The sequence below is a fragment of the Vanderwaltozyma polyspora genome, genomic scaffold, assembly GCF_000150035.1.
Source record: "Vanderwaltozyma polyspora DSM 70294 KpolScaffold463 genomic scaffold, whole genome shotgun sequence".
Classification (NCBI taxonomy): Eukaryota; Fungi; Ascomycota; class Saccharomycetes; order Saccharomycetales; family Saccharomycetaceae; genus Vanderwaltozyma; species Vanderwaltozyma polyspora.
The window spans coordinates 847-18,686 of NW_001834613.1; the positions used below are offsets into that span (position 1 = coordinate 847).

Here is a 17,840-nt window from a genome sequence, read left to right on the forward strand (position 1 = left end):
TTATTTTACCATACTATAATAAGATTATTCAAAAAAAAAAAAACGCAACGTTAACAACAAATTAATCATTGCCCTGTTTCATATATTAAATATTATGAATATTTGATAACATTGGAATTTCAAAGAGATAAAATACTATTGTTCATTTTATAAATCATTCAATACCTGGCATACCCTTATATTTCATTTTTCTCTTTTATTCCTAATAACTTTTTTATTAATCTGTGTGTAAATAAGTGCATCACAATACACATCTTTAATACAATAATATTCTTCGTATACCAATCATGTCGCAATTACATACAGTATTTTCCCCTGTCTTCCCAATAGAGAAGGACTCAGATGTTCCATCAGATGAAATACCGTTGGTACAAACTTCAACTATACAAGTATTCATACAATTGGCAGAACCTGTAGTGTTCATACAAGGTTTCGAGTCACAAGAAATCGCAGAAAGACCACCAAGTATATTAAGAGGTTCTTTAATTGTTAGGGTACTCAAACCAAGTAAATTGAAAAATATTTCGTTGGCATTTAAAGGTTATTCAAGAACAGATTGGCCAGAGGGCATACCGCCAAAAAAACAAGAATTTGTAGAGATAAATGACATCGTGAACCATACGTGGCCTTTTTATAGGAGTTCAGCCCAAAATTCTTCATACCTGGGCAGTGGGCCAAACAGTACATCTTCTTCAGTTACCAATATATCTGCATTAAATCCAGATTCTGACGATCCAATACTACAAGATAGTGGAGCATCTCTATTTAGACCCTCACCAAAAACAAATGCTGCAAATAGGAATGGCCATTCTTCAACTTCTATAAATACGCTTTCCTCTTCAAGCATTGCATCAAAAAATAGCACTGATGTTACACCAACTAAACCAGCTATTTCTGAAACAAATGCTGCAACAAGAAGTTTATCACCTTTACGGTTGATAAGAAAGGCGACCTCACCAAATACAAACGATAATAAGCAAACAAAACAATCTTCATCTAGGTTTTCTGACTTATTTAGTGGAACTTTTTCAACATCTAATGATAATTCTCAGGGAAACCAGAATAAAAATAACAATTTATCTCCTAATTCAGCTAACATCAATATGCATGGGCCTTCTGATGCCTTTATCTTCCAACCTGGTGACTACATTTATACATTTGAACAAGCAATTCCTTCGTCCTACCCTGAAACAATAAAAGCTGATTATGGGTTTGTTGAATATTACTTATTCATATCGATAGAACGTTTTGGTGCGTTTAAATCTAATATCACAGCAAAATTTCCTATTACTTTGGTTAGAACGCAAGCAGATACATCAATTGAAGAAACAGAACCTATAGCGATTTCTCGAGATTGGGAACACCAACTTCATTACGATATTGTTATTGCATCAAAAGACATTATTCTTGATGCCTTTCTACCAATTGCTTTCAGGTTTTCTCCCATTGACAAGGTTACTTTACATCGTATTAGAATATATTTAACAGAAACAATAGATTACTATTGTAAAGGGAAAAAGGTTCACAGAGTAGAACCAACTAAGAAATTTCTTTTAGCAGAGCATAATGGTCCTAAATTAGAAAATCTTGGTGAGAACAATAATTCATCAAAGGCAAAATATTTAGGTAATTTATTAGTTGATGATAGTACGGGGGATCTTGTTAATAAAGAATTTGAATACCAAGTATTTGTTCCAAATACATTTGCAAACAAGCAAGCTCTACATCCTGACACAGGATATGAAAAAATCAAATCGCAACATTGGATTAAGATCTGTTTGAGACTTTCGAGAATGATTGATGGTAAAAGGAAGCATTATGAAATTGTTATAGATTCGCCAATACATGTGTTGCATAAGCTGTGTTCGCATGCAAATACATTACTGCCTTCATACGACTGTCATATACCTATGGTTCGCTCAAGTTCAAAATTGCATCTTAATTCGATTCATGATTCTCTAACTGAGGCTCCAAAATATCATGATTCTAACATTTTCTTTCCAAAGGAAGTACTGTTATCACCAATTCTTTCTCCAGAAGTCCATGCTCTAGATCTCAAGCTTGACAATGGAAGAAATACAAGAAGAGTTGAAAGTAATAGGAAATCAGATATAATTTCTGATGAAGCTAAAGAAGTATTTAACTCACCTAGATTAAAGGCTAATATTTATCAACCGGATAACCTACAAAGAGAACTGGCTTCTCCTCAGGCAATACCATTATCTCCAATTGCATCACCATCAATGACGTCTTTAAACCTTCAAACTGATGAAGAACCTCCTGAATTTGATTTTGATTTAGACACAATCAATTCTTCCTCATCAAATAATAAAAGGCTTCCGAACAATCCCCCAACATATTCTGATGTGATGAGATCTGATGGGGTTACTAGTAATTCTACAAACATTAGAACTTTAATGGCTGGAAAGTTCAACCATAAATCACAAGAAAAATTAGAAGTTATGAAAACAGAAAAATATTCAAAACATAATAGTTTAAATTCTTTGAGCTATTCTAAGAAAAGAATTAGTGATGGCAGCAGCCATAGTTCTTCTTCTAAATCAAAAGAAGAAAATATAGAAAATCTCTCAAATTATGGAATGAATAATCTAGGTCCTAAATCTAATCCAATGTTGGCAACTTCAATAAGTAGATCAAATTCCTCACCGATCCATACATCAAACTCTCAAAGTAACTTAATCAGTACTAATAAAGTCGATGCAATGCATGATATGTTACCATCTACAATAAGATTCGATAACCAGTCTTATAATGATTTAAATGAAATTCTTGATATCGACGATAATGATACTGAAGATGTGACATCGATTAGTTCATCAATAAATAGAACTGGGATATCCGCTGCTTTGAGTTTAGATGGTCCTTCAGCTCAACCTTTACTACATTCTGCTAACTCAGAACATAATAAAACAGCTGATGAATCCTCTTTTAATTCTTCTGATTTGATAGATGATTTAATAACATTCCCAACTGAATCCTCGATTGATATAACTGCATTCTACCATAAAAATTCCAATACCTGGCATCCATTACAACAAGGGGAAATTAATCAATTATCCTCAGTATCGAGTAACGATTACACTTTTAAAGTCGCAAATAGTAATAATGTTTTAAGCGATTTCAAGCATGCTTTGCATGATGGTCAGACAGATAATAAACGACTTGCATCTATTGACAGTACTTCCACATTACGTGGTGGAAATGCAAATTGATCTTGTTGACATTTTTTACTTCAATAATTCATTCTTTATGATTCATTACGATTTCACCGTTAGATAGATTGAACCCATAAAGGGCAATTAAAAAATTTTATACTACATTAATTTTAAATTTTAAACATTAGAAATGTATATTTTATATTTATAATTATTTACCCTATTTATCTCCCAAGTTGGTTTAAGACAGATGTTAATTCAGATGGTGTATATTTAATATGCTTTCTTGGATTTTTAAATGAGTCCTTATATCTCCCATAGAAACGCTCATACATTGGCATTACCAATGCAATGATTTCTGATTTTAATAAAGATTTTAATGCAGGGTCAGATAGTCTGTAGTGCTTAAATTTAGAGACTAATTCTTCGAAACCCTCATTAAATCTTCTGAATTTTTCTTTAATTTGATCTTTATCCTTTGACGCAATTTTACCAGAACTATCAACAAAGACTGAATCCAATAAGTTTGCAGTTAGATCCTTCCAATCAGATACCAAGTAGTTGATATAACGTTTCTTTAATTTTTCCAATCTTGTGTGACCATCTGAACCTAACAATGAATTTAAACCTGATTTTTCGACGATTTGTTCAATTAACACAAGATTCATTATAATAAAGAAACCAATGCGTGGTTTCTGAGTATTTCTAGAACTATTTGGATTGGCTACGTCAGGCTCAATATTTGGAATCAGAATCCTTTGAGCACTACGTTCAATGCTTACTATCAAAGTGTCTATACAATCACTTAAGAAACAGGAAAATAAGGAAGCAGGATCATTGTTCACCAATTTACCCTTTAGAGTAAATTCTTTCTCGACATAATCAGGTGGCAGCCAGTTTTCTCTTTTCATCGTGGCAATTGCACTTAAACAACCCGATTTGTATTCACTGAATTTTCTTAAACGTGACATTGTGTCAACAGTTGCCTCAGTAACACCATTATCACTTGGGATGGTAGTTATATTTTTAGTCTTCGATATAATTCTTTGAATACTGTTTCTGAATGGTTCTTGCGTTAATTTGCTTACAACTCTGTAGCATTCTTCTATTGGTTCATAATTTTTTAATGTATTACCTCTTAGTGATCTTTTTACTTCGTTTATGCTATCAATCAGTTCGAAACTAAAGACGCCAGCATTCTCTAAATTGTTCTTTATCATACTGATATTAATATTAAATAGTCTAACATAAGCATTTAACAGAGGCTTAACGATGCTTGACAAAATATGTGGCTTGAAATCAGGTTGTTGGACGTATAAATCATCTACTAAAGATTGTTCATTTGAAATGAAACCCAACAATGCCTCTGTGTAACCTAGAATGCCGCTACTACCCTTTTCGTAAGGTGCATTTTCTGAAGTTGTCACTTGTTTTGCAAAAGGTTCTAGGAATGCCATACATTTTAGAATCATTTCTGTTCTTTCTTGTATAAATATATCTTGGATATTTGAATTTTCAGAAGAGTTATTAAAGTAATCCAATATTATTGACAATTCTAATAAATGTTCATCCTCGAAATATGGGAAGGGCATTTTTTTATTCATATATATCTGAGGATCAAATGGCTTAATCATATTTAATATACCAATGAAATATATTTTTAAAGAGCCTTCACTAGACTTAATCAATTCTGCCAAGTGTGTTAAAATACCAGTAAATTCGGCATTCTTTTCTTGATTTGAATTATTTGACTTGATATCATCCAACATATCATCCAACTTGTGAATAGCCTTTATGTATGGTTTTAATCCTACCTCTTTTATTCCCTTCTGTAATACAATTTCATGTTTAGATGCTTCGTTTGCCAAATCTTTTACCGAAGATACGGAATTTAACGTACTTTCTATATTTCTCTGCATTGTAGCCAACATATTGTTTCTGGATAAAATAGGAGAGAACAACTTACTCGACTGATCAGTGGTAACACCTATTCTATTCAAAGATTTTTTAATTTGAAAAGTCAATTCACTGACTTTCTCAAGACTCTGAGAAAGTACGAGAACATCAGCCTCATCAATATCAATTTCTGTAGCTGCCATCACTTGTTAAACTGAAAAGAAACACACACAATTACAAAATTCAGCATCAACTCCAACAAAAATACCTTTGTATTTAAATATCTGATCTGTAAATATTTTTTTTTCAAAACTTTACCTAATTGAAGTGTATTGACGATATTAGAAGCAAATAATGTAAAATCTCTCTAAGGACAAAACCGCAATTGCTCAATTGATAACTTTGACTAGTGCTACAGACACACAAAACGATCCTTATAAACCTTTTAACCTCCTTTCTAATCCGATTTAGATTCAAATTCTTATAATATTCCAACCTTTAAAAGGGTTTTAGTAGTTATTTAAATTTGATATCTTCAAAAGGTCCTGTTGGACTGTATAAAATCAGGTTACCCTGCCATGGAAAATGAATTTACAATTCTCGCTACCAAATGATCTGTTAGATGTATAAGAAGATGAATGGATGGAAACTGGAACGACAGTGTTAGTGTGACAGGTTTGTTATGTAAGATATATCAGTTATGTGAATGGCATACCATGAATAAAGTACTGTTTAAACACAGGTTTTTCTGAATAATTACCTTATGGTGCGTTATCCAGAGAGATCTAATGTCACAAATGGTTCTTGATGATCGACAGACACTGGATCCATACAATGGAAATTTCATTAGCATCACCAGTTGTTGCGATCTTCATAATCCATTGAGAAATCAGGGATTTTAACTAGATAATTTCGACATCTATGTGTGTATGTGTGTGTATGTATGTATTTCTGTATGTATTTTGACAAAGGCGAAAGAGAAAGAAGAGGGAAACCAAATCTAGTCACGTGATGACATTATCTGGGAAATCAGATTATTAATCATCGTGTACGGCTCATCTTTCGAAACTTATCAAATAATTTAAATAAGATGCATCAATGCAGGTTCGGATAATGCAACCAGTTCAATTCAAATTTAAATTTAAACAGCAGATAAGAACACTATACTCTCCCACATCCGGATCTCTAGTCTCTCTCTTAATACAGCTTTATTTTAGCCTTCCAAGCCCACCATTTGATTGATCTTTGGAGATAGAAGAAGGAAAAGAAAACTTTGATGTCAGCTCAAGAAGTTAAAGATTTGGTCGATGCCCTAGAGAAAGCATCGAAACTATCATCTAGAGGCAAATCTATTAAAAGAGTTTGCAATGTGTTTAACAGTGACCATAGGGTAGTCAGCTGGAAGTTCAACGAATGGGATTATGGCAAAAATAATATTCAATTACCTTGTAATGCTCGTGGCCTATTTATATTAGATGACAAAGATACTGATCCAGTCATCGTTGCAAGAGGATATGATAAATTTTTCAATGTAAATGAAGTTTTGACTACAAAATGGGAATGGCTTCAAGAGAACACAGTTGGTCCCTATGAAGCCACTTTGAAGACAAACGGTTGCATTATTTTCATATCTGCATTGAAAGATGGAACATTGGTCGTATGTTCAAAACATTCTACTGGAGATAGAGATGACTCGGATAGAAACCATGCAGAAGCTGGTGAATTATATCTTAGAAAACAGTTGCACGATAAAGGTATCGATATTAACCAATTCTCAAAAGCCTTGTACGAACAGAATTTAACTGCAGTTGCAGAATATTGTGATGACACTTTCGAAGAACATATAATTGAATACGCTCCAAAAGATGCAGGTCTATATTTACATGGATTGAACTTGAATCAACGTGATTTCAAAACCTTACCTATAGGTAAGGTCGCAGAATTCTCTGATATATTTGGATTTAAGAAAACTGATTACATCTCTAACGCTGACATTCATTTATTGAGGAAGTTCCTTGAAGATAAAGCAACAACAGGTACATATGAAGGAAAGGAGATTGAAGGGTTCGTTGTGAGATCTCATTTGAAAAATGGAGCAGATTTATTTTTCAAATACAAATTCGAAGAACCTTATTTAATGTACAGACAATGGAGAGAGGTCACTAAAGATTATATTCAAAATAGAACCAGAGTCTTTAATTTTAGGAAGCATAAATTTATTACAAATAAATACTTAGACTTCGTGATTCCAATATTAGACCAAAATGAAGAATTGTGTCACCAATATATGAAGGGTTTGGGTGTTATCGACCTTAGAAATAGGTTCATAGCTACTTATGGAATGAGTGCTATGGAAATTTTAAACTACGAAAAAGTTAAAGAATTGGAATTAAAAAATTCACTTGACTTTAGTATAGTAGATGAAAATACAAAATTTTTGATTATACCCATAGCGGTTATTGGTTCAGGTAAGACAACCTGTTCACTAACATTAACAAATTTATATCCTGAATCTTGGGGTCATGTTCAAAATGATGAAATTACTGGTAAAGACAAGTCAATGTTGATGAAAAAGTCACTTCAACTATTAGCTAAACCTAACATTAAATGTGTCATAGTCGATAGAAATAATCATCAATTTAGAGAAAGAAAACAGTTATTTGACTGGGTAGAGCAGTTCAAAGAAGTTTATTTGCCATACGACACCAACATTAAAGTGGTTGGGCTTTCATTTGCTGAATATGAAGATTTAGAATTAATTAGAGAACTTACCATTGCAAGAGTATTTGATAGAGGTGATAATCATCAAAGCATAAAAGCAGATAAGTTCGGGGAAAAGAAGGTCCTTGGGATTATGGATGGTTTTTTGAAACGATTCCAAGCTGTCAATGAGGACAGATATCCAGATAATAAATTTGATTTCATCATTCGCTTAAAAGTACAGGACTCCGAATCATCCATAAAGAATGTTAAAACTATATTAAATGAATTGAACAAGGAGTATCCTATACTGATTCCAAAGGTTCCCTCTCAATCAGAAATAGATATTGCATTTAAGAGAAGTTTGGAATATAAACCAACAGTTACAAAGATTGTTGGTAGTGGTGGCAGAAATAATGGTAATGGCGGAAACAATGAAGAAATTAGGCAAAAAAAAATAAATCCAGTATATTATTCTGCAACCATAATGGACCTTCAATTAATTAGAAGCGAAATTTTGAAATCATTGGAAGATTCTGATTTAGGTGAAGAAGAGAAAATGTTGATTAAAAATACAGTTGAGAATAAATTACAAAACAAATTACATATTACGTTAGCGCATGTAGGATCTTCCAAAAGAGGTACGCCTGAACAACAAGCTATTTGGAAAAATTATTCTAATCGCTATATCCCATACTTGAAGACTGTATTTAAATCTACTGAGGTTCCAACTTCAACTGAGATAATTACTGAGGATTCTGTAAAGTTTTCCATTCGTAAACTTTGCATGGATTCCAAAATATTTACTGCAATTGTAGATATCAATGAGCTAGGTGTATTGACATCTGAAGGGAATAACATAAGTAATTTACGTTGCTCAAATAATTATTCCCATATAACTTTGGGTATTTTAAAAGAAGGTACTAAACCATTTTATTCTAATGAACTCTGTGAGAAAGTTGAAGCTGGTTCAGCCGGTGAAGATGTGAAATCCTGGAAGATTTCAAGACCAAATATTCTCGAAGCTAAAGTTACCATTAACTTATAGAATTTTTGAATCATAAGACGGTGTTTTGTTTGTCCTATGAATTTCTCTCCAAGAGTATATTTGTCTATATTTTTTATCATAAGGATTCATTACATCGTATTTTATATAATCATTGTAAATGCATATTTAATTTGATACAATTACAGCATACTATCGCTGTTAACATTTTTGAATTTCTTTAAGATTTCTATAATATTTAGTTCAGTGTTTTCCTTCTGGTTTTCAAGTATCTTTATTTGAGTTTCTAACTGTTTCTTTCTCACAGTAAATGATGACATCATCTCTGATAATTTGATATCAATGCCTTCTAGATGACTGTCATCTGATAAAGTAGGCAGAGAAACCATAAACTCTTTGGAATCAAAAATATTTCCATCCTGTAAGGAATCTACATTAGCAGTCGATCTTTTAATTATTTGTTCTTGCCAACTATCCCCATCACTTTCATGAGATTGAGAGTCGACCTCTACGGCCTTCATTATTTCATCCTTCCTTCTCTCGGACTCTAGTAATTTTTCCTTAGAGGACAATGCCAGTCTATTATCTTCAAACTCTCCCAAATCTAATTCTAGCCCAATGTAGTCGTTCTCATTTTTTTTTTGTTTCCCACCATTTTTCTCTATTATTTCCATTATTTCAACTTCGTCATCTTTATCCAACAATTTTACATATTCTCTTTCATTAACTTTACCAAAGTTACGAGGTTTCTCACTTAATTTCCTTCTTTCAGATTTCAACCTTTCTATTAACTCCTTTGAGGGTATAACGTTATCATTATCTGAGATTGAACAATCATTGGTTTTACTATCCATCACATCAACGTCACTCATATCAGATAAATTCAGTATTTTGCTGTCATCATTATTTTTGGAAGGATGGAAAATATCAGAATATTCTTCTATTTTACCACTTGTAGCAATTTCAGCATTCCTCTTGTCCTCATCATTTCTCTTTTTCACTAGCTTCAGAGGTTTAACTTCGACTGGTTCCTCATCTATTTCATCGTAATCCAAGGAAACTTTGCTTCGCACTTTACCATTCCCTGAAATTGTAGCAGACACCTTCCCTTTATTACTGGACCCAGATAATCGTATCTTATTCCTCTTGATGAATGCCATTGATTATAATCACCACTACCAAACTTACAATCACTATTGTTCCTTTCCTTCTTATCTTTCAAAAGGTCTTCTATATTAAAAAAACTTAAATTTCACTTTACTTCACTCTAATTAGCAAACAAAAAACCGTAAAAACTACCAGAACTCCGAAATAACCTTTACTTCTTAGATCAATATCCAACACCTCATTAGTGTTTCCAGTTGTTGCTCAACTCATATATCAAGAAAGTTCTTTAACCTTCATCATTGACAAATTTATATATAGTCGATTTCAAGATGAGAAAAGATATCGCGATGATTAAAAGATATCAAATATTTTGAGAACAGACTATATAACTTGGATGAAACATTTTGAATGATTACTTGATTTAATGGTTGAGAACATGAGCTTTGAGCATTCAATTGTAATTGGTATCTGTTAAAGAAGGTGGCAATCGATTCCATTGTTTTATTGGTTTGCTTTTAAATTGAATTGAAGGGTCTTAAAGTGAATAAGATGGCTACGTTAAAGCAAAGAAAAGAAGATTTTGTTACTGGTTTAGAAGGTGGTACTATTTTAGAGATCAATTATATTACTTCTATTGCTCTAGTGAGCTATTTTTGTTGGAATTTGATTAAAAATGATGATTTGAATGTTAGTTTTGAATTTTTCTTGGATTGGGTAGCTTTATTGTTATCAATTACAACATATTCTGATTCGCCATCTGTTTTAATTACCTTAATGTTGATTCCATGTTTGACTGCATTTTTTTGGAGATTGCTCTCTAATAGAGATACTCAAAGTGGGAAAGCTGGATCAGATTCTGATTCTGATTCATCTAAAGAGGTGGGTTATCAATTGGTTAAAAAACCGTTCATAACTGCTTATCGTGGGTCCATGTTGATTATTACGATGCTAGCCATTTTAGCAGTTGATTTCAATATCTTTCCTCGTAGATTTGGGAAAGTTGAGACTTGGGGTACCTCGTTGATGGACTTGGGTGTAGGTTCATTTGTATTTAGTAATGGTTTAGTTTCTTCGAGAGGTTTGATCAAGGAAAAAATGGATCCTCGTTATAGATTGAATTTCTTTAAAAGAATTTATAATGGTTTAAAATCTGGTTTAACATTGTTGATAATTGGATTATTGAGACTTTATTTTGTGAAAAATTTAGAGTATCAAGAACATGTAACTGAATATGGTGTTCACTGGAATTTTTTCTTGACCTTGTCGTTGTTACCACCAGTACTGTCAATTATTGATCCAATTGCTGAATATATCCCTCGTAACATCATTGCAATTATCATATCTATTGTATATGAATGGATATTATTGAGAGATAAGCAATCAATGTTAACATTTTTGATTTTAGGGGACAGAACCGATTTTTTCAGTTCTAATAGAGAAGGTATAATGTCATTTTTTGGTTATTGTTCAATCTTTTTATGGGGACAAAATACAGGATTCTTCATTTTGGGTAACAAACCTACAAAAAATAATTTTTATAAGCCATCAGCTGAATTGATAACTACATCTAAGAAGAATATAACATCTAAAAGATCTCAATCGAATTCTAAGTCAGGTTCAAAATCAAGTTTTACATTTTTCGATAAATTGACAACCGTATCGCCATTAAGAGGATTAATTTCATGGACTTTAATCTTTATGATCACTACAAATATCATAATTCAATGTCATCCATTTGATATCTCAAGAAGGTTTGCTAATATCTCTTACGTGTCATGGGTAGTGACATACAACTTAGGATTTTTATCATTTTACTGTTTAATCGATAAAATATTCAACAATTCAGAAAATAATTATAAGGTATCAATTCCATTGGAGGCAGCTAATAGCAACGGTTTGACTCTGTTCTTAATAAGCAACGTCACTACTGGTCTAGTCAATATGTCAATTTCGACCATAGATGCATCTGATTCAGTATCAATTGTTATTCTACTTGCATATTCAGCATTCTTATGCTCATTATCGGTAATAATGTACAAATATAAGATATTCATTAGATTATAAATGAAGATGGATATCGAACTCCCCTCTAAATTTTCAAGAATGTTAGAAGTATGGTCCCACTTTAAGAAAATGTGTACATCAAAAATGATGAATGTGGGTAAAATTGATTCAGGTACTATAAACTTTAAACGAATCAATGAAAGAAAAGATAAACATACATATACAACTACCTAAGGATCATCAAAACGTAATAGAACCAACAATGGTTAATTTCAAATATGTATGTTAATTATGTAAAGTTGTATAAATCAATCAGTGGGGTTTAACCCACCAATATAGTTCCTGCCGAGTTCTCTGAGGGAATTTTTCAAGCGATTTGGTGATATCAATCGAAACGTTTATATTTCGAACAATGAGGGTTAAATTAAAACAATGGATAATTAGATGAGTTGATGTTGTCAGTATATCAAACTATAAGACACTAGGATGCTAATGTTATAAAAGCAGTTGCTAAGTTTATAAAAAGTTTAAAGTCGTTCTTCATATTTTGGAATTTTTTTACTTTACAATATAACCTTCGAGTTAGATCGAAAACCATTAACTTAGAAGTTATACTTTCGATACATAGGTGTTGAAAAAAAAGTTATAACAGATATTAAAATAGTTAAGAGATTTATTGAAAGATTAAAGATTCCAAGGTGAAAAAGAATTCCTTAAATTAGTGATACAGAATAATGGCAAAGAGCAATCAACAAGGATTACGATATGACAAAAAACGAATGATGGATCCTGCTTTGAATACGGCTTTACGTTTCAATACAGAAAGAGTCACTATTATAAACCAGGATCCTAATTCAAGAATGTTCATCACTTGGTTCGTTATTTCTTGTTATTTCCCAGTTATTACAGCATGTTTAGGACCCATTGCTAATACCCTATCCATTGCTTGTGTTGTTGAAAAATGGAGGGCAGATGTTTATTATGTTGATAATGAAAGATTTGAACGTATTATAAAAGATCCAAAGGGCATATTTGCATTGAATATATTATCCTTGGTTATTGGGTTTTCTTCAAACGTTGTTTTACTATTGCATTTTGCTCAAAAATTGAGCTATCTTAAATCACAGTTAATTAATATCACTGGTTGGACAATGGCTGGTACCATTCTAATGGTTGATGTTATCGTATGTGCAAAGGCTGACGTTTCCAGTACTCAATCGAAGACTATTGGGTTTTGGATCGCGGTTATAACTACAGCTTTATATTTTGGGTGCACCTTTACCTTAACGGTACATTTCATAGGTTATCGATTGAATAAGTACCCAGCTAGATTTAATCTAATTACAAACGAGAGAGCCGTTATGGTTTTTACTGTGATGTTCTCTGTCTGGTTAATTTGGGGTGCCGGTTTATTTTCTTCCTTATTACACATTCCATTCTGTGATGGATTGTATTTCTCAGTCGTTTCATTATTAACAATTGGATTTGGTGATATTTCACCTAATACTGTTGCATTAAGGATTCTATCGTTAGTATATTCTTTATCAGGTGTTATGATATTGGGTTTGATTGTTGCTATGACTAGAGGTATAATTCAAAGATCATTAGGCCCTATTTTTTATTATCATAGAGTAGAGGTTACAAGAAAACATGCATATCAAAAACTCATAAAAGAGAATAAGCATTTCAGTGCCAGAGATGCTTATAATATGATGCAACGTATAAGAGTGGATTCTAAAAGGAAACAGACAGCCTTTTCATTAATTTCAACAATTACAGTGTTCATTATGTTTTGGTTAATTGGAGCAGTGGTTTTTAAATACGCAGAAAGCTGGGGTTATTTCACTTCGATCTACTTTTGTTTCTTATGTCTATTAACAATTGGATATGGTGATTATACGCCAGTGACTGGTGCTGGTCGTGCTTTCTTTATTATATGGGCTCTGGCAGCAGTTCCGTTGATGAGTGCAATTTTATCTACTGTAGGTGATACTTTATATGATTTGGCCAAATCGCTAGATATTACAATTGCCAAGAGATTCCATTTGGATTTAAAAAAAGTTGCTGTTTTAAGTCGTAGTACTTTCAGTTTATTTAAATTGGACACTGGTGAATTAGTTACGGAAAGTGATAATGAGGACTTTGAGGATACAGACAGCACACGCACTCAAAGTAGTGATATGAGTTACAGTTTAGAGACACCTACAAGAAGCACGAATCAAAATTTAGATTCTATCACTACACCACTTACATTAGAATCCACTAGAAGTTTGGAAACTATTCATGATAACAATATGGATGCTATAAAATTACATTATGAAAAATTATTAGAATTGTATCGTCTTGTTCAAGACATTGTTGAAATCCGTCGTCGAACTTATGAAAATGGTGATGAAACATTGAGCTATTCTCAATGGGCAGAGATATTTAATTTACATTTATTAAAATCGGCCTCCTTTGACAAGGACAGCGGTGATATGTTCTGGTTATCAGAAAGTACACCATTGAAATTTCCAATGGTTGAATCGACATTTGCAGTTGCCAAACTATTCAAGAAAATTTCAACTTTAAGTAGACAGTTGTTGAGAGACGAAGCTGTCCATACAGAAAGAGAAAATAAAGCTTATGAATTGATATCAAGTAGACCCACTACTATCGATGGAGAATTATCAGAAGTAAGATCGAGAGAACGTTCTAGTACAATATGATACCTGGGAGCTCATAGTTCTCTCACCATGAAGCTGAGCAAATACCTCTTCATTCATCAGGCCATTTTTCATTCTTCAAACTGCATTAAAAGACATAGATTTTACATAGTATATAGATATAAGATATATACCACACTTAATAAACTAATATTCATTCATATGTATCACATCAGACAACGTTCAATTATTTTTTTATATCTTTTCTTGGTCATCTAAATGGGCTTTTTTTAATTAAACGTAGCTATATTTAAATATCGGACATGAAATTTGACGTATTAATAAGGAACTTTACTCCATTTAAACCATAAATGTATCAGAATATATAACAGTTATAAGTTAATTTTAGAGATAATAGAGTACTCTGGTGCGATTTAAAGTTGGATATAAATTTAAATAGGGTTATTTTATTATTTAAACAAAACTTCTTTTCTGTTTGTTAGAAGTTGCTGGTTGATTTCATAATATTTTGGGTGTTTTTTGCAAAGAATACAGTACAGATTATACAGAACTTCGATAGGTATTAGAGTTAGTTATTAAAATATTATGGGAAATTCAGTTGGTGGTGTATTATCGGGAGTTAATCCCTTTGATTACAATCCTAGTTCTCCCATTACATTATTTTTATTCCAAACATGTTTGATTCTATTGATGTGTAATTTATTACATATGGTGATAGGAAGGTTAAGGCAGCCTAAAGTTATTTCTGAGGTTATTGCAGGGGTAATATTAGGTCCTACAGTTTTTGGGCAGATTCCAAATTATACCAATACTGTGTTTCCAAAAGAATCAATTCCTGGTCTGAATTTGACTTCAAATCTAGGGATTATCTTATTCATGTTTTTTTTAGGTTTGGAGGTCGATACTGAATTTATTAAAAAACACATCAAAACTGCACTATCTATTGGTATCATCAGTTTAGCATTTCCATTTGGCTGTGGTTGTTTATTAGCTATTCCACTTTTCCATACGTATGCAAACCAAGATCCTACAGCAAGACATGTCAAGTTCACTGTATTTATGGTGTTCATTGCTGTTTCTATTTCAGTTACAGCGTTTCCTGTGTTATGTCGTATATTGAACGAGCTAAGATTAATCAAAGATAGAGCTGGTATCGTCGTCTTGGCAGCGGGTATTATTAATGACATTCTGGGTTGGATTTTATTGGCTCTGAGTGTCATTTTGTCTAACTCTGAATCTGATCCCGTAAATACCGTTTACATTTTACTGTGTACATTTGGCTGGTTCCTATTGTACTTTTATCCATTAAAATATTTCCTAAGATGGGCACTAATCAAAGCCAATGAATTGGATAGACCTACTCCTTCCCCATTCGCAACTATGTGTATATTATTTTTAATGTTCATCTCGGCTTATTTTACAGATATTATTGGAGTTCATCCAATTTTTGGTGCCTTTATTGCAGGTTTAATAGTACCAAGAGACAATAATTATGTTGTAAAACTGGCTGAAAGAATGGAGGATATTCCAAACATTGTACTAATTCCAATTTATTTCGCCGTTGCAGGTTTGAACGTCGATTTAACTTTACTAAATGAAGGTAGGGATTGGGGTTATGTTTTTGCATCAATTGGTGTTGCTATTTCTGCAAAAGTTGTCTCAGGTACAGCTGTTGCTAAATTACACGGTTTGTACTTCAGAGAAGCTGCTGCAGTTGGTATTCTTATGTCATGTAAAGGTATTGTTGAAATCGTCGTTTTAACTGTTGGTTATAATGCAGGCATTATTAGCAGAAAAATATTTGGTATGTTCATTCTAATGGCTTTAGTTTCCACATTTGTTACTACACCTTTGACACAATTGGTGTATACAGATGAGTATAGAAAAAAGATTCAACAAAAAATAAACAAAAATACAGATAGTGACAATGAAAAATCCCTTTTCGAAAGCGAGGATGTGATAATAGAAGATTCAGAAGTACATTCCTTGGAAAAGTTTGAACAAATACGTACTTTTTACCCATCTGAAGTTATCACTATAATTAATTCAGTTGATTCTATCCCACCGAATTTAGAATTATTAGATCTACTGATCAGTGGGAGATCGTGTTCTATGAAATCCATACATAATACACAGGAAAATATGGTTAGTAGAAAATCTAGTGTCTCAACGTTAAAATCAAGATCAAATAGAATCAAAAAGTTCTTGTCACCGCATAAAGAAGAAATGGAACTTTCAATGGCTACTATTGCAGAAGCTCCTTCTAGTTTTGATGCTATTATACCTTTAAAGGCGGTGCATCTTAGAATGTTAACGGAAAGAACAGCAGATCTGTTACAGTCATCGGCTTACTATAATGATGACCCACAATTTACTGCTAGTACAGATTCTGTTCTGCAAATTTTTGATATATTCTCAAGAATCAGTAAGCTTCCCTTTTCTAGTGATGTGATATTCTCAACAGTTAGAGAAAAGGCAACAAATATTGTCTCTATGGATTATAATGAGACGGATGTGATACTCATTTCATTGAAGGGAATTATGTTAATGGGGAAAAATAATTTGGTATTAAATGATGAATATTCATCTTTTGATGGCATATATTCTCACATATTAGGTGTAAATGAGTTATCCTCCTCTTTTTTCCAAACAATCGCAGCATCCTTAAAGGCCCATTTTCTTTTGCATATTACAAACTCAAGCGGAAAGCTTGTAGTGGATAGATTTAAGATAAAGAGTTTTAATTTACTTCTTCCAAATCCAAATCTATCATCGTCAGATTATTTTGCTATACATACATTGATTGCCATTTGCTATGGAGAACTTCGTAATGGACATTCATTGCATGCGACAATATTTGTGAATAGCAAGAATGCAGAATTATCGAATATGTTACGTGATTTATTTTCTAATGATGACTGGCTAGATATTTCAATTTTAAATATCGTTACAATTGACACAACCTTATCAGAAACTTCAGAATCAAGCTCTTTTATTGATTCTGTTATGGATAGTGGTCTAATTAATAAGTACGACATTGAAGAAAGTACTTTTATAATTCCTGAACATTTGTTCTCTAAGTATGATCCTTTTAATGAAGAAGTTAAAGAGACGATATTGCATGCAGCTAATAAGAAATTCAATGTTCTAGTCGCTCACTACAATTATCATAATACGAATTTTAAAAAAAGTGAGTCGATATCTTGATCAGATTCATAATTTTACATTTTTTATACATAATAATAATTATAATGTATATATATGAATTTATATATGTTAATACTT

The 17,840-nt window shown here is 32.3% G+C and overlaps 7 protein-coding genes across 7 annotated transcripts; 5 read left to right on the forward strand and 2 right to left on the reverse strand.

The window, feature by feature from the left end:
- Positions 1-287: 287 nt before the first annotated feature.
- ALY2 (Aly2p) lies at positions 288-3,233 on the forward strand (the record flags this gene model as incomplete). Its single annotated transcript, XM_001643260.1, has 1 exon — positions 288-3,233. One exon carries the CDS (start codon positions 288-290, stop codon positions 3,231-3,233), a length of 2,946 nt encoding a protein of 981 aa, XP_001643310.1.
- A 167-nt stretch (positions 3,234-3,400) lies between these two features.
- On the reverse strand, positions 3,401-5,275 carry EXO70 (GTP-Rho binding exocyst subunit EXO70; the record flags this gene model as incomplete). The annotated part of the gene is made up of 1 exon (XM_001643261.1): positions 3,401-5,275. The coding sequence occupies one exon, from the start codon at positions 5,273-5,275 to the stop codon at positions 3,401-3,403; it is 1,875 nt and encodes a 624-aa protein (XP_001643311.1).
- A 1,073-nt stretch (positions 5,276-6,348) lies between these two features.
- Positions 6,349-8,820, forward strand: TRL1 (tRNA ligase; the record flags this gene model as incomplete). Its single annotated transcript, XM_001643262.1, has 1 exon — positions 6,349-8,820. One exon carries the CDS (start codon positions 6,349-6,351, stop codon positions 8,818-8,820), a length of 2,472 nt encoding a protein of 823 aa, XP_001643312.1.
- Positions 8,821-8,960: 140 nt separating this feature from the next.
- On the reverse strand, positions 8,961-9,938 carry NTR2 (Ntr2p; the record flags this gene model as incomplete). The annotated part of the gene is made up of 1 exon (XM_001643263.1): positions 8,961-9,938. The coding sequence occupies one exon, from the start codon at positions 9,936-9,938 to the stop codon at positions 8,961-8,963; it is 978 nt and encodes a 325-aa protein (XP_001643313.1).
- Positions 9,939-10,434: 496 nt separating this feature from the next.
- GWT1 (glucosaminyl-phosphotidylinositol O-acyltransferase) lies at positions 10,435-11,949 on the forward strand (the record flags this gene model as incomplete). The annotated part of the gene is made up of 1 exon (XM_001643264.1): positions 10,435-11,949. One exon carries the CDS (start codon positions 10,435-10,437, stop codon positions 11,947-11,949), a length of 1,515 nt encoding a protein of 504 aa, XP_001643314.1.
- Positions 11,950-12,623: 674 nt separating this feature from the next.
- On the forward strand, positions 12,624-14,597 carry TOK1 (Tok1p; the record flags this gene model as incomplete). Its single annotated transcript, XM_001643265.1, has 1 exon — positions 12,624-14,597. One exon carries the CDS (start codon positions 12,624-12,626, stop codon positions 14,595-14,597), a length of 1,974 nt encoding a protein of 657 aa, XP_001643315.1.
- Positions 14,598-15,140: 543 nt separating this feature from the next.
- On the forward strand, positions 15,141-17,762 carry KHA1 (Kha1p; the record flags this gene model as incomplete). The annotated part of the gene is made up of 1 exon (XM_001643266.1): positions 15,141-17,762. The coding sequence occupies one exon, from the start codon at positions 15,141-15,143 to the stop codon at positions 17,760-17,762; it is 2,622 nt and encodes an 873-aa protein (XP_001643316.1).
- Positions 17,763-17,840: the final 78 nt, after the last annotated feature.